Below are 13009 nucleotides of genomic sequence, written 5' to 3'. Positions count from 1 at the left end.
GAGTTCCTTGAAAGACATCATCATCTGGCTGGGTGTGGTGGCTCATGCCTATAATTCCCAGCACTTTAGGAAGCCGAGGCGTGCCGATTGCGAGGTCAGGAGTTCTAGACCAGTCTGGCCAACATGGTGATACCCTGTCTCTACTAAAAATAAAAAAATTAGCTGGGTGCGGTGGCGGCACCTGTAATCCCAGCTACTTGGGAGGCTGAGGTAGGAGAATTGCTTGAATCCGGGAGGCGGAGGTTGCAGTGAGCCGAGATCGTGCCACTGCACTCGAGCCTGGGTGACAGAGCAAGACTCTGTCTCGGTGGGGGGGGGGGAAGACATAATCGTGAATTTAGAGGATGATGAATTCTGTAGCTCCTTGGTACTTAAAGACATGTTTGGTGGCCAGCAGCTGTCAGCAGCACCTGGCAACTTGTTAGAAACGCAGACTTTCAGGTCCAGCCCCAAAACTTCTGAATCAAAGTATGCAATTTAATAGGAATCACCTCTAAATGCTGATTTTTAATTGCACTCAGGTTCAAAACGGACCTGTGTTCCCTTCTCTGTCTTGTATCTGAAATTCCCTCTCCTGATTGGTGTTACTGGTATCTGCTTTGTCACAGCTTTGAACCTACTCTTCCTTCTTTCTTTTCCTAACATTACTGCCTTAATTCAGATTTTTCTTGTAAGTAGACTTGTTGGTCTACTTACTAGTCTCCCTCATCATCATCTTCCTCCAGCTTCAGGCCTTCCTCTATGTTGTGGCCTGCTTGATTTTTCATAGTATAGCATGTTTGATCACTGTGCCTGCTGTGATCAACCTTTCATTGGTTGGTACTCATTACTGAGAGCCAAAGGTTTTAAAACACGCCTTAGTAGTCTTTCGTGTTGCTGCCGTTTCATCAGTTTCATTTGACACTATTTTCTTGTTAGTCACCTGTGCTCTAGCCATTGGGGAGCAAGTTGTCTGCTTTATTCTGTGTCTGTGGCATCTGTCTGTACGCTCTTCCTTTTGCTTGGGAGGTGCCCTGTTTGCCACTTAAAGTATTGCTTGCTTACTTTCCACTCAGAAAGCTCAAGAAAATAACTGATTTAAATACATTTACATGCATGCCTTTTCTCTGCTCCTCTATTTTTGCCACACCTGTATCAAATGCTTATCTGTATGCCTACGCTTGATACTAGTTATTTATGTGTCTTCAATTTATGTTATTCTTACTGCTAATTTGTAGTTCTAATTCCTTGGTATTAAGTAAATGTGGTCTATATGATTTACAAGTTTTTGGAATTTAATGATACATTTTCCCTTGTGTTCTATGTATGTTTTTTTCTGTTGAGCACAAAGTTGTGTGTGTGCATGAAATCAGCGCTGTTTGTTTAAATCTGCTACATCTTGTTAGTTTATGGGAATGTCTCCTTAGGAATGTGAGGAAGCTTACCTTGTGAGATTATCCTTTTCTTTTAGTTAGCATTTGCAAATGTGTCTATCCACCCTTTTGTACATTTTCAGCCTCTTGTTTGTGTTTTATGCCTCACCCCCTGCCCACACACACCTTCCCTTTTTTTTGGGAGAGTTTAGTTTAATTTACTTGCATTTAACATGGTAACTAGTATATTTGGTTTTATTCCTAACATTTGGCTTTGGAGCTTTTTTTTTTGCTTCTATGTCCCTGGCACCCCTTTCTTTTTCTTTCAGCCAAATTTGAAGAACTTTTCTAGGTTCTTTTTTTTTTTTTGTGTGGAGACAGAGTCTCGCTCTGTTGCCCACGCTGGAGTGCAGTGGTGCAATCTCAGCTCACTGCAACCTCTGCCTCCCGGTTTCAAGCAATTCTCCTGCCTCAGCCTCCTGAGTAGTTGGGATTACTGGCGTGTGCCACCACGCCTGGCTAATGTTTGTATTTTTAGTAGAGATGGGGTTTTTCACTGTGTTGGCCTGGCTGGTCTTGAACTCCTGACCTCGTGATCCACTCGCCTCAGCCTCTCAGAGTGCTGGGATTACAGGCATGAGCCACTATACCTGGCCTCTAGGTTCACTTTTATTTTCTCTATTCCATTAATTTTTTTTTTTTTTTTTGAGATGGAGTTTTGCCCTTTTTTCCTGGGCTGGAGTGCAATGGCGAGATCTCGGCTCACTGCAACCTCCACCTTGCAGGTTCAAGTGATTCTCCTGCCTCAGCCTTCCAAGTAGGTGGGGTTACAGGCGTGTGCCACCATGCCCGGCTAATTTTGTATTTTTAGTAGAGATGAATTTCACCATGTTGGCCAGGCTGCTCTCGAACTCCTGACCTCAGGTGATCCACCCACCTCAGCCTCCCAAAGTGCTGAGATTACAGGCATGAGCCACTGTGCCCGGTCACCATTAATTTTTTCCTAAGTTTTTAAAAAAAACTTCCACAGTATAAATTATAGCTTTCCTTTGCCTCTTCAGAACAAAACAAAATCATGACCATACCTTAACTTATATTTTATTGCAGCGGACTGGGTATTTTTGCTTCTAGATCATTACACATTATCTTTCCTCTTAGTACTCACTTAACAGTTACTTTTAAGTTTTACATCCATATTAGCGAACATTATTTAGTCTCAAGTATGTTTACACTGCATCATGTTTTCCCCTTTGTGAGTACTTTTTGTTCCTTGATCAGTTGTTTTCAGAATGTCTTTGTGTGTGTTTCATAAGTTTTTTCTCTCACCGTTGAACAATGAATGGTTCATTATTTGGCCAGTTCGAAATCATCTTTTCAGAAATAATAGAGACCTTTGCTTCTGTTTTTAGTACACAGTGTTACAGAGGGGAGGATTTTTGATACTAGTTTTGGTCTTATTCTGTAGATACTGTTTCATTCCTCAGAAACAGAATTTTTCTCTATTCTTGTGGTAAAGGAAGTTAAAACTGTCCCTATGACTGTGTTTAGATACCTGAGTGTATGGTCATCTTTGTTTCTTTTTGGCCTTTTGCCCTTTTGGTCTAAGGATTCAGTCTCCCTAGAGCAGACAAAAATCCACTTAATTTAAGGAAACTTTTCTCCTTTTTCTCTGTTCTTGTTCCTTTAAAGTTCTCTTTATATCTTTAATGTTTCTTTTACTCTCTTTATCTCTTTGTTTGTTTGTACCAGGTTCTCTGAGATCCTGGTTCAGTTTGTTTGCTCATCAGCCAGGGCCATTCTGCTCTTGGATCTGCTGGGCCGGGCACATTGGTTCACGCCTATAATCTCAGCACTTTGGGAGACCGAGGCAGGCGGGCGGATCGCTTGAGCCTGGGAGTTTGAGACCAGTCTGGCAACATAGTGAGACCCTGTCTCCACAAAAAATACAAAAATGAGCTGGGCGTGGTGGTGCATGCCCAGCTACTTGGGAGACTGAGGTGGGAGGGAGTATGGCTTGAGCCCAGGAGGCAGAGTTACTTCTTTTTGTTTGTTTAATGGCGATAACAGCCATCCTTCAAAAGTCCTTGGAGGTTGTAATAGTTGTACTATATCCTGTAAAACCTTGCATTCTTTGTTGAGTATAAATTGCAAGGCAGGCATGGGAGTGGGAGAAGCTTGGCCTTCTGGCTGTGTTTGTTCCCTCGATTGTGGTGCCCATAAATTCCTTTGACTGTTATGTTTCTATTTTCTCTCACGGTGTTTACTTGGGAAAATCTCTTAGAGCAACCCCCACCTTAAGAGACAGCCCAGAATCATTAGCTGTGATGACCCGGGACTAACTTATTTTCTAACCATTCTTGTCTTTCACTGCTTTTCATCTCTAGTTGTTATTTTAGAGTTTCATTGCCAAGACATTTTTTCAAAAATTCAAATAAAGGGGCAGGCGTGGTGGCTCACACCTATAATCTCAGCACTTTGGGAAGCCCAGGCAGGTGGATCAGTTGAGGTCAGGAGTTCGAGACCAGCATGGCCAACATGTTGAAATCCCATCTCTACTAAAAATATAAAAATTAGCCGGGCATGGTGGCAGTCGCGTGTAGTCCTAGCTACCTGGGAGGCTAAGGCTCAAGAATCGCTTGAATGTGGGAGGCAGAGGCCGCAGTTAGCTGACATCGCACCACTGCACTCCAACCTGGGCAACAGAGTGAGATTCCACCTCAAAAAAAAAAAAAAAGAAAAAGAAAAGAAAATTCAAATAAAGGTTCTCTTATTCACGCATTGTTTGAGACTGTAGCTTATTCTTAGCTTTGTAGAATTTTTTTTTTTTTTTTTTTTTTTTTTTGAGACAGAGCCTCGCGCTCTGGTGCAGGCTGGAGTGCAGTGGTGTGGTGTCGGGTAACTGCAAGTTTTGCCTTCCAGGTTCAAGCTATTCTCCTGCTTCAGCCTCCCAAGTAGCTGGGACTACAGGCGCCTGCCACCACGCCTGGCTAATTTTTTGTATTTTTAGTAGAGACAGGGTTTCACCGTGTTAGCCAGGATAGTCTTGATCTCCTGGCCTTGTGATCCACCCGCCTCAGCCTTCCAAACTGCTGGGATTATAGGCGTGAGCCACCGCACCCGGCCCATCAGAGTACTTTGAATAGAGAAGTACTGTTAATTTAACCACCCCCATTAGACATTAAATAAAATGACTCCACCTTTCTTTGCTTAGTAGGCACTGTGATGTCCATTTCAGGGCATGTGGCTTTTTTCACATTCTTCAAAGGGGATTTCTAGGTTGAAGGAAATCTGTAGAGGTGTATGTTCCCAGGTTGCTTTCCAGCAGTGTTATATCGGTTTGTAAGGCCACCCACAATATATGAGACTACCAGTTTCCCTGTGGCGTCAGTCTGATCTCAGATTAAAAAATAAATGAAATTTTAAAACTTGCTTATTTAAGGGCTTCATATTGTTATACGTACAAAAAATATTTTAATGGTAATACCAGTAGTCGTAACAGTAAATGGTTACCAATGTAATGCTTCTTTTTCACTTTGTCAATGGAGGACTCTCGTTGGGGAGATAGAGATTCAGAAGGCACCTGGAGAAAAGGACCTGAAGCAGATTCTGAGTGGAGAAGAGGCCCGCCAGAGAAGTAAGTAGAGTTGAGGAAAATAATGCCGCTCTAGTTCCTGTTAATGTCTTATCAGTGGTTTTTAAATTTGGTTCATTTTGTAGAGGCAGGGAAAGGAGAGCCATGAAGAATTGTGTGCATGTCTGATTGTGTATGGGTTTGTATTTTGTTTTTTTGGGTCTGCTGCCCAGGCTAGGGTGCAGTGGCGCAATCTCGGCTCCCTGCAACCTCTGCCTCCTGGGTTCAAGTGCCTCAGCCTCTCGAATAGCTGGGATTACAGGTGTGTGCCACCACACCTGGCTACTTTTTGTATTTTTTGGTAGAGATGGGGTTTTGCCATGTTGCCCAAGCTGGCTTTGACCTCTTGACCTCAAGCGATCTCACTGTCTCAGCCTCTCAAATTGCTGGGATTACAGGCATGAGCCACTGCACTTGGCCTGTGTTGTTGTTTTTGTTGTTATTGTTGTTGTTTTGAGATGGCGTCTCACTCTGGAGTGCAGTGGCGCGATCTCGGCTCACTACAGCCTCAACCTCCCTGGGCTTAGGTGATCCTCCTGCCTCAGCCTCCTGAGTAGCTGGGACCACAGGTGCGCTCCACCATGCCTGGTTAATTTTGTTTGTTTCTTTGTTTTTGAGACAGAATCTAGCTCTGTCACCCAGGCTGGAGTGCAGTGGCGCGATCTCGGCTCACTGCAGCCTCCGCCTCCTGGGTTGAAGCAATTCTTGTGCCTCCCAAGTAGCTGGGAGGCACTTGTAATCCTCCCAAGTAGGATTACAGACATGCACCACCACGCCTGGCTAATTTTTGCATTTTTAGTAGACCCGAGGTTTCACTATGTTGGCTAGGCTGGTCTTGAACTCCTGACCTCAAGTAATCTGCCTGCCTTGGCCTCCTAAAGTACTGGGATTACAGGTGTGGGCCATCACGCCTGGTCAATTTTTATATTCTTTATAGTGATGGGGTTTTGACATGTTGCCCAGGCTAGTCTCACACTCCTGGGCTCAAGCAATCCTCCCGCCTTGTCCTTCCAAAGTGCTGGGATTACAGGTGTGAACGACTGTGCCCAGCTGCATGTCTTACAATTAAGTAGAGATGGGGTTTTGCCAGGCCAGGCTGGTCTTGAACTCCTGACCTCAGGTGGTCTGCCTGCCTCTGCCTCCCAAAGTGCTGGGATTAAAGGTGCGAGCCACTGCTCCGGCCCATACTGAAGTTTTAAAAAAGCACGTGAAAAAAAAAATCCCCAAAGGATCATATGCTTTTTTTATTTGATATGTTTTTAATTGTTCTTGTTGCTGTGTAGGGAGTGGAGACGTGGAGAAGCGCGAGATGAGGACAGGTCTCATAGAAGAGATGAAGAGCGGCCCCGGCGTCTGGGGGATGATGAAGATAGAGAGTCCTCTCTTAGACCAGACGATGATCGGGTTCCCCGGCGTGGCATGGATGATGACAGAGGCCCTAGACGTGGTCCTGAGGAAGATCGGTTCTCTCGCCGTGGGGCAGAAGATGACCGGCCTTCCTGGCGTAACACAGATGATGACAGGCCTCCCAGACGAATTGCTGACGAAGACAGGGGAAGCTGGCGTCATGCGGATGATGACAGACCACCTAGACGAGGACTGGATGAGGACAGAGGAAGCTGGCGAACAGCTGATGAGGACAGAGGACCAAGACGTGGGATGGATGACGACCGGGGGCTGAGGCGAGGAGGCGCTGACGATGAGCGATCATCCTGGCGTAATGCTGATGATGACCGGGGTCCTAGGCGAGGGTTGGATGATGACCGGGGTCCTAGGCGAGGCATAGATGATGACCGGGGTCCCAGGCGAGGCATGGATGATGACCGGGGTCCCAGGCGAGGCATGGATGATGACCGGGGTCCCAGGCGAGGCATGGATGATGACCGGGGTCCTAGGCGAGGGTTGGATGATGATCGAGGACCTTGGAGGAATGCTGATGATGACAGAATTCCTAGGCGTGGTGCAGAGGATGACAGGGGCCCTTGGAGAAACATGGATGATGATCGCCTTTCAAGACGTGCTGATGATGATCGGTTTCCCAGACGGGGTGATGACTCAAGACCTGGTCCTTGGAGACCATTAGTCAAGCCAGGTAAAATTCTATTTCCTAGAATATGCTTAAGTGTTCACCTGTAAAAGTGAAATTCTGATGGATAAATATCAGGGCTGTATTATTTTCCAGATAAACTGGTCTTTCATCTTTCCTTCAGTATCATTTGCAGTGACTTTCCTGTCAAAAGTTTGCCTTCAGAATACTACCATCCAAAACATAAATAACCCAACCCCTCTCTTCTTTAGTGATGTGCTCTTTATTTTCCTTTGGCTTCGATGACTGCTTCTTTGAAGGCTCTTCCTGTACTCATGCCTTCAGTATTGATGTGTTTTTCAGGTTTTACTGGGAACCAGCCTCCTTTTAAAAATAAATAATTGGAACCAAAATGTACTTTATATATTTATTTTTGCCAACTGAGAGATTATGCAAGGAGGAACTCATTTTACTTTACTTTTTTTGAGACAGGGTCTTGCTCTGTTGCACAGGCTGGAGTGCAGTGGTGCAGTCATGACTCACTGCAACCTTGACCTCCTGGACTCTAGGGAGCCTCCCACCTCAGCCTTCTGAGTAGCTAGGACTACGGGCACATGCCACCACACCCTGCTAATATTTTATTTTTTTGGAGAGACAGGGTTTCGCTATGTTTCCCAGGCTGGTCTCAAACTCCTGGGCTCAAGTTATCCTTCTGCCTCTCCCTTCCAAAGTGAAGTGCTGGGATAACAGGTGTGAGGCACTGCACCCAGCCTCATTTTCTTTCTTAGTCCTGGGCCTGGCCTGCTTGTTGTTTCACACTTTATTATTCGTGAACAGTTGTATACATGTTTGTGACATGCGTCTATTACCATTTTTTTTTTTCTTTTTCTTTTTTTTTTTTTAAGTGGAGTCTTGCTCTGTCTCCCAGGCTGGAGTGCAGTGGTACGATCTCAGCTCACTGCAACCTCTGCCTCCCAGGTTCAAGCAATTCTCCTGCCTCAGTTTCCCAAGTAGCTGGGACTACAGGCACACGCTACCATGCGTGGCTTTTTTTTTTTTTTTTTTGGAGACGGAGTCTTGCTCTGTCATCCGGCTGGAGTGCAGTGGCGTGATCTCCCCTCACTGCAAGTTCTGTCTCCCAGGTTCACGCCCCTCTCCTGCCTCAGCCTCCCGAGTAGCTGGGACAACAGGTGCCCACCACTGTGCCTGGCTAATTTTTTGTATTTTTAGTAGAGATGGGGTTTCACCGTGTTAGCCAGGATGGTCTTGATCTCCTGACCTCATGATCCGCCTGCCTCGGCCTCCCAAAGTGCTGGGATTACAGGCATGAGCCACTGCGTCCGGCCATTTTTTTGTATTTTTAATAGAGATGGGGTTTCACCATGTTGGCCAGGCTGCTCTCCAACTCCTGACCTCAAGTGATCCACCCACCTCGGCCTCCCAAAGTGTTGGGATTACAGGCGTGAGCCACTGCCCCGGCCAGTTTTCTCTAGGTAATTTCTGCATACTGCACACAAGTGACAGCTGCTTACTGCATATAGCACATCTCCACTTGGTAGTCTTACTGAATGTCTAACACAGCCTGTCCAAAACTGGACTCATTACCATCACATACACGTGCACTTGTTCACGCCCACCCATCCCTCTGATTCTCTTCAGGGGCATCACTGTCCATCTAACTGTCTGAGCTAGGAATCTGGGAGTTGTTTTGTCTCTGTTTCATCCTTTATGTTAAATCTTTATTTAGTTCAGTTCTGCCTTTTTGATGTTCCTGAAATCTACCCTCTTCTCCATTCCCATTGCTTGTACTTGGTCCTGGGTCAGCATCATTTTCCTCACCCCTTAACGGGTTTTTGCTGCCTCTCTTACTCCCAGTTTTAATTTTGGGTGTCGGGGAAATAACCAGAGCAGTTGTTCTAAGTGCAGATCTAAGTGAGCCGCTTCCTTGCTTTCCCCAGTTGTTTCTGTTGCCTACTTCATCTCTTCTAGTCTCACTTCATCCTACTATTCAGCTGTTACCTTGTGTAAGACATTTAATTTTTCTTTTCCTCATGTTAAATGGGGTAACAGTATAGCAGATTCTTACTAATTTGCTAATTATATTTTATACAGTTGCCATGAATGAACTCCTGTTCCTAGGGGAAATACAAGGTTAGGTTCTTGTAAGCTTCTAGTCATGATATTTTTGTCAACCAGTCAATACATAAGATGTCTTTTATGTGTTTGTGTTTAAAGACCCCCTATTTCTGATATGTTGTTGATTCATTACCATTGAATTAATGGTCAACAGCATTATAACTCATTCATGAACAAAGCTTATCTAATACATGTATTTTCTCCTTAAGGCATATCATAGCCACCTTATGCTTGGGGCCACTAAACAGCATTTGTTTTTTCTTTTTTTGAGGCGGGGTCTCACTCTGTCTCCCAGGCTGGAGTGCAGTGGCGTAATCTCAGATCACCGCAACCTCTGCCTCCTGGGCTCAAGAGATCCTACCACATCAGCCTCCTGAGCAGCAGACTATAGGTGGACACCACCAAGCCCAGCTAATTTTTGTATTTTTTTGTAGAGATGTGGTTTTGCCATGTTGTCCAGGCTGGTCTTGACCTCCTGGGCTCCAGGGATCCACCCTCCTCGGCCTCCCAAATTCCTGAGATTACAGGCATGAGCCACCACGCCTGGCCACTAGACAGCATTTTAGCAGTACACTTGGAAGCCATTTTAAACAGTGAGGTCACCAGCAAATGTACATCTTTATATGTACTATATATAAAATGTTCCTAGATTCATATATTCCATGCATAAGTGTGAGCCACTGTGCAGGGTTAAAGGATTTATTCATGATTAATGACTAGATAATGGGTGGTAAATGGTGGAGGACAGGAATATAAAAGGAAATATTCTTTTTTGGATATGAAGGCCTTGAAAATGTTGCAAGGTATAAATACCTCAAAATTGGGACTCAGAGAAAACTCCTGAAGTTTTCTGCTTAAGTGAGTGATCTGTTTAACATCAGAACAGATATTATGCTGCAATAGGAAAAATTCTAAAATTTTCAGTGATACTTTTGTTTTATGGAACACTCAACCCAAATCATTTAAGGTTTTTGGGTTTTTTTTTTTTTGTTTAATTCCTGTTTGTTGAGACAGTCTCATTTTGTCATCCAGGCTGGAGTGCAGTGGCACTGTGTTGACTCACTGCAGCCTCTGCCTCCCAGGTTCAAGCAGTTCTCATGCCTCAGCCTCCCAAGTCAAGTAGCTAGGACTACAGGTGCACCACCATACCTGGCTAATTGTATTTTTAGTAGCGACAGGGTTATTACCATGTTGGCCAGGCTGGTCTCGAATTCCTGACCTTAAGTGATCCACCCGGCTCGGTCTTCCAAAATGCTGGGATTACAGGTGTAAGCCACCATGCCCAGCCTATTTTAAGTTTCTTATATAAGTTTAAGATACTGTTAATGATGTCTGTACAGTGATGTACACAGCTTTAGTATTTTTTTAATCAGTGTCTTAAATTAGCATTTAGAATGATGATGAATTAATGCCAACGTCTATTCATGATTGCCAGTCTGTTTCTTCTTTTAAAAATATTTTAAAAATGTTTTGCTTTTTCAAAAAAATAGGTGGATGGAGAGAGAAAGAAAAAGCCAGAGAGGAGAGCTGGGGTCCACCTCGAGAATCAAGGCCATCAGAAGAACGTGAATGGGACAGAGAAAAAGAAAGGGACAGAGATAATCAAGATCGAGAGGAGAATGACAAGGACCCTGAGAGAGAAAGGGACAGAGAGAGAGATGTGGATCGAGAGGATCGCTTCAGAAGACCTAGGTGTGATGATGTTCTAATTAAATTATTTGTAGAGGCCGGGCGCAGTGGCTCACGCCTGTAATCCCAGCACTTTGGGAGGCCGAGGTGGGCGGATCACCTGAGTTCAGGAGTTCGAGAGCAGCCTGGCCAACATAGTGAAACCCTGTCTCTACTGAAAATAAAAAAATTAGCCAGATGTGGTGGTGGCGCGCCTGTAATCCCAGGTACTTGGGAGGCCAAGGCTGGAGAATCACTTGAACCCAGGAGGCGGAGGTTGTAGCGAGCGGAGATCGCGCCATTGTACTCCAGCCTGGGTGACAAGAGTGAAACTCCATCTCAAAAAAAAAAAAAATTATTTGTAGAGCTGCAGTTGGGATTGTTTTAAGACACTGGCCTGTGTATTTCAAACTATTTTTGAGAAATGATGTTCCTCGTTATTCCCCAGCACCCCCCTTATCTCTTAGAATCATAATGCAGGCTTAAAAAAATTTTTAGCTGGACGCGGTGGCTCACACCTGTAATCCCAGCACTTTGGGAGGCTGAGGTGGGCAGATCACCTGAGGTCAGGAGTTCGAGACCAGCCTGACCAACATGGAGAAACCCCATCTCTACTAAAAAATACAAAATTAGCTGGGCGTGGTGGCGCATGCCTGTAATCCCAGCTACTCAGGAGGCTGAGGCAGGAGAATTGCTTGAACCCGGGAGGCGGAGGTTGTGGTGAGCCGAGATCACGCCATTGCACTCCAGCCTGGGCAACAAGAGCGAAACTCTGTCTCAAAAAAAAACAAAAAACAAAAAACAAAAAAAACCATTCCCTCTTAAAGTAAGAAAATGGAGGCCCAAACTTCATGGCTGTCTAAAGGCTGTATGACCTGTTGGGGCATTGGAACCAGTCCAGCCATCTTTGTCAGTCCATTGCTTTTCCCTTTGGTTTAGGGCAGTCAGTTTTCTTGCCCTTAAATTATCAAAAGCCCTTTGATTTTATTAGTAGTAGAAGTTCTAGCTTGCTCCCTCTGCCAAAGTGTCCTTGTACTGACAAATGTAGACCAGCAGTGTTCGATGCAGTTTTCTTCAAGGAAGAAAATGTGTCTGCTGGCCAGTATGGTAGTCAGCAGTCACGTTTGGCGGCCAAGCACTTAGAATATATGGTTGGTGCGCCTAAGGAAATATCTCCATTTTACTTTAAATGTAAGTAACCACATATGGGTAGCGGCTACTGAGTGGGACAGCACAGATCTGGGTGTTCTCATTTGTTCTCCACGCCCCAGGCATCAGGTAAGGTCAGGTTATGAGTTTAAACTGTCTCTGTTACATTTGTAAACTCTAAGCCCCAGCTTGGACTGGATGTACTTATAATTATCCATTTGGTCTAACAGTAAGAACCTGCCTTGTCATTGTAAATGGCTACAGGGATGAAGGTGGCTGGAGAAGAGGACCAGCTGAGGAATCTTCAAGCTGGAGAGACTCAAGTCGCAGGGACGATAGGGATAGGGATGACCGGCGCCGTGAGAGGGATGACCGGCGTGATCTAAGAGAAAGACGAGATCTAAGAGACGACAGGGACCGAAGAGGACCTCCGCTCAGATCAGAACGTGAAGAAGGTATAGAGGTTACATACAACTGAAGTATTGGAGAACTGTCGTTTCTTGGGGGGGGGTGTGGGTATTTGGGTTATTTAATTATATCATAAATTTGTATGAAGGCCAACAATAACAGAGTTCATATTCTATTTAGAATTCATAATTTTCATACAGTTACTCAATGGTCATGTTGTGAAGTGCACTTATCTCTAAATTCAAAGTACAGTAGTAGATTAAATTGGATAGCAGGCAATATATATAAAGTTTACTTAATAAAAATGAAAAAAATTGTTATTTAAAAGCAGCTTCCTGGCAGATTAAGCACAAAGTAGAAACATTTTCTCTGAAATTGTAACAGAAGTTTATTCTTTTTTAAAATATGTGTATTTTTCATTTTTAAAATCCTCATTTTTCTCTTGGTTCTTAAACATTTTCCATGTCTTGACATCCTGTTGTGAGAGAATTTTTCTGTCATAGCCATAACTTTAAAAACTCCTGTATTTTGTGTGGTTAATTTGCTGTTAAAATTCTTCAAGAGCCAAAAATCCTTTCAGTTATAAAATTTTCATTCAGCCAGATTTTTGCCACCTTGTCTTATGGGGTTTATACTAAC

The 13009-nt window shown here is 44.3% G+C and overlaps 1 protein-coding gene across 1 annotated transcript in view; it reads left to right on the top strand.

Moving 5' to 3' along the window:
* EIF3A (eukaryotic translation initiation factor 3 subunit A) overlaps positions 1 to 13009 on the top strand; it is a 49448-nt gene that overhangs the window by 34987 nt on the left and 1452 nt on the right. The window contains exons 18-21 of the mRNA XM_009245839.4: positions 4898 to 4986; positions 6267 to 7075; positions 10636 to 10837; positions 12227 to 12417. Of these exons, the coding sequence (XP_009244114.1) occupies positions 4898 to 4986; positions 6267 to 7075; positions 10636 to 10837; positions 12227 to 12417 (1291 nt within the window). The remainder of the gene's footprint in view (positions 1 to 4897; positions 4987 to 6266; positions 7076 to 10635; positions 10838 to 12226; positions 12418 to 13009) is intronic.

This window comes from Pongo abelii, chromosome 8 (genome assembly GCF_028885655.2).
Source record: "Pongo abelii isolate AG06213 chromosome 8, NHGRI_mPonAbe1-v2.0_pri, whole genome shotgun sequence".
Lineage (NCBI taxonomy): Eukaryota > Metazoa > Chordata > Mammalia > Primates > Hominidae > Pongo > Pongo abelii.
The sequence above is the reverse complement of the archived record's forward strand: the minus strand, read 5'-3'. Positions and strand labels throughout refer to the sequence as shown.